This window comes from Penaeus japonicus, unplaced genomic scaffold (assembly GCF_977035675.1).
Source record: "Penaeus japonicus unplaced genomic scaffold, GWHDUDI00000001_assembly GWHDUDI00000002, whole genome shotgun sequence".
Lineage (NCBI taxonomy): Eukaryota > Metazoa > Arthropoda > Malacostraca > Decapoda > Penaeidae > Penaeus > Penaeus japonicus.
The window spans coordinates 50,875,159-50,877,658 of NW_028234404.1; the positions used below are offsets into that span (position 1 = coordinate 50,875,159).

At 37.3% G+C, this 2,500-nt stretch overlaps 1 protein-coding gene across 1 annotated transcript in view; it reads right to left on the reverse strand.

Annotated features, from left to right (window-relative positions):
• The window catches only part of LOC122262169 (pro-resilin-like), an 858-nt gene extending 797 nt beyond the window's left edge, over nucleotides 1-61 (reverse strand). The window contains exon 1 of the mRNA XM_043030117.2: nucleotides 39-61. Within this exon, the coding sequence (XP_042886051.2) occupies nucleotides 39-50 (12 nt within the window). The 5' untranslated portion in view covers nucleotides 51-61. The remainder of the gene's footprint in view (nucleotides 1-38) is intronic.
• Nucleotides 62-2,500: the final 2,439 nt, after the last annotated feature.

The window sequence follows — 2,500 nt, forward strand, 5'->3', positions numbered from 1 at the left end:
TTAGTTTTCTCGTTCAGTAAGAAAAAAGATATAATTACCTTGGCAGACATGTTGAGCGAGAAGTAGAAGTGATACAAACCGAGAGTATCACCTGCTATATATACTGAAGGCCTGAAGGACGCTTTTAAATATAGCCAATGTCATTCATTCTCTCTGTATATGTATCTCGTTTCTATTTTGTATGCTCTCAACTTTGGACAGTCAAATTTCAGTATTTCATGGGTACTTAAATGGTTACTTTAAATATTATCATAGATCGACACTTTTAATATGACAATTAAATTGTATGATATCCCAGTCATACCTACTTTTGAGTGATGTTTGACAAGTCATTACATATAACACTTACTCAGCTACTATATTCATCCATCTTATTTTTCCTCAGCATTATTAATCCCAATTCTATATGGGGTCGCTGTTTTGGGTGACATATTGGTCCCTAAGATGTTCTCCCGCATGATCCTTCAATGTTCCTTCTCGGTACCTCCAAATCCATCCGACGTAATCCTCTTCACATGACCATATCACCAGAATTGCCTCCTTGCATTTTCGATATCAGTTGCGTCACTCTAACGGCTCCTCCGATATATTGATTCTTAATTATTATTAATTAATATATCATAAATTAATATATATTAATTAATATATTGATTCCTCCTGTGCCACTCCACACATCTATCGCAACAATCTTATCTCTGTCACTTCTATTTAGATTACATTTGTTTTCATATGTATATTTTAAAACCCATGCATCATTGCTGGTCTCTTTACTGTTCACATACTCCATACACCAACTCCACTTCCCCCTGATCCTCATATGGACCACATTGTAAGTATTAGTTCTTTGCTCGGCATATTTTCATTTACCTATCTTCCAAATACTCTTCTGTATAATTTCCTCCTTAACACTTTCGTTGGTGTGATGTGCTATGTATGGAATTTTCAGCATCTTTCTGAAGCATTTCATTGCGAAGGCATTCACTCGTCTTTCAATATCAGCATCCAACATCCATGATTCACAGCCATATGTCATGATGGATATCACAATGGCTTTCATAAATCGTATCTTTGTTTTGATCGTGATGGCTTTATTCTTCCAAATTGGGTCTACTTTGGTCATGGCTGCTGTAGCTATTTGCGATACGACTTTTCCCTTCTTTCATTGAATACAAATCGTTGCTGATTTGGCTTCCAAGATACTTGATATAATCTACTTGTTCGAGAGGTTGGTTTGAAACAACTATCGGTTGGTGAAGTTTGATATCTTCTATAGATGTAACCATGACCTTAATTTTCTCTGCACTAATCTCTATCCCATATTTTGTTGTTGGATCTTCCACTCGTCGTGTCAAATCTCTTAATTCGTCTTCAGTTGCTACAATCAGATCACTGTCATCTGCGAATCGTAGGTTAGAAACTTTTCTTCCTTTAACAGTAACATCACTTAAAGAAGTTTTCCAAGGCTTCAGTCATGATAAATACTAGGAAATGATTAAACAAGTATGACGAAAGCACACATCCTTGTCTCACTCCAATCTTCGACAGGAACCATTTACTGGGTTTGTTACCGATAAATACTCTTTGAATGTTCATAAAGGTATTTGATTGTTTTTGTGATGGTTGGACTGATCTTGTATTAAATGCCTTCTTAAAGTCAATTAAATTATGGTAGACTGGTAGGTGGTGACCAGGGTATTTTCTGAAAGTATGTGTAGGTTATAAATGTTTTCATTGTACTCCTTCCTAATTGGAATGTTTAGAAGGACATACAATAAAATCTGGCTTGGGTGGCTGATCAGTCTTATTGTCCTGTTGTTTTCACATTTGCGCATGTTTCCTTTCATTGGTAATGGTATCACAAAGGACTGTCCATTTGGTTGGCCATTTTTTGGTCTTCACTATAGTGTCGCAAAGCTTGAACATGTCAATCATGTTCTCACCTCCAACCATTAATCATTCAGATGATATATTGTCGGTACCAGGGGATTTGTTACATTTCAACGTCGTAGATATCTTGTATTAATTCGGCATTTTTTTCTGGCAACAATCACTGCACCTTTCCAAGAGTTGTACAACTAATATGTCATAAATCCAAACTGTTCGTTTGATATTTCCACGTTTTTTCTGAATCTAGCACCCACTATAATTTCCCGTATTTTAATTGTTTGGAATATGAGCTTGAGTCCTCTATACTTATTACAATCATGCACATAGTTGTCAGGCTGGTACAGTTGAACGCGCCGGCTTCAAATCCCCATGGTCGGCAAATCGAGCCCCGTCCAAACTCATGAGTTCCCACTGTCGACTGGAAGTCACTGCTGTGACTGGGCACCCCGGTCGGTAAGGACTAAGCTCAGATCGAGTCACTCACGAGTCAGCACTCACTGATACAGGTAACAATTAAACTACTTTGAAACTCACCTAGTATCTTTTGATAATATGCCCTCAACATCAGCACATAGCAAGTCAATCTCTTCCATTTCCAATGCATTCCAAGCTT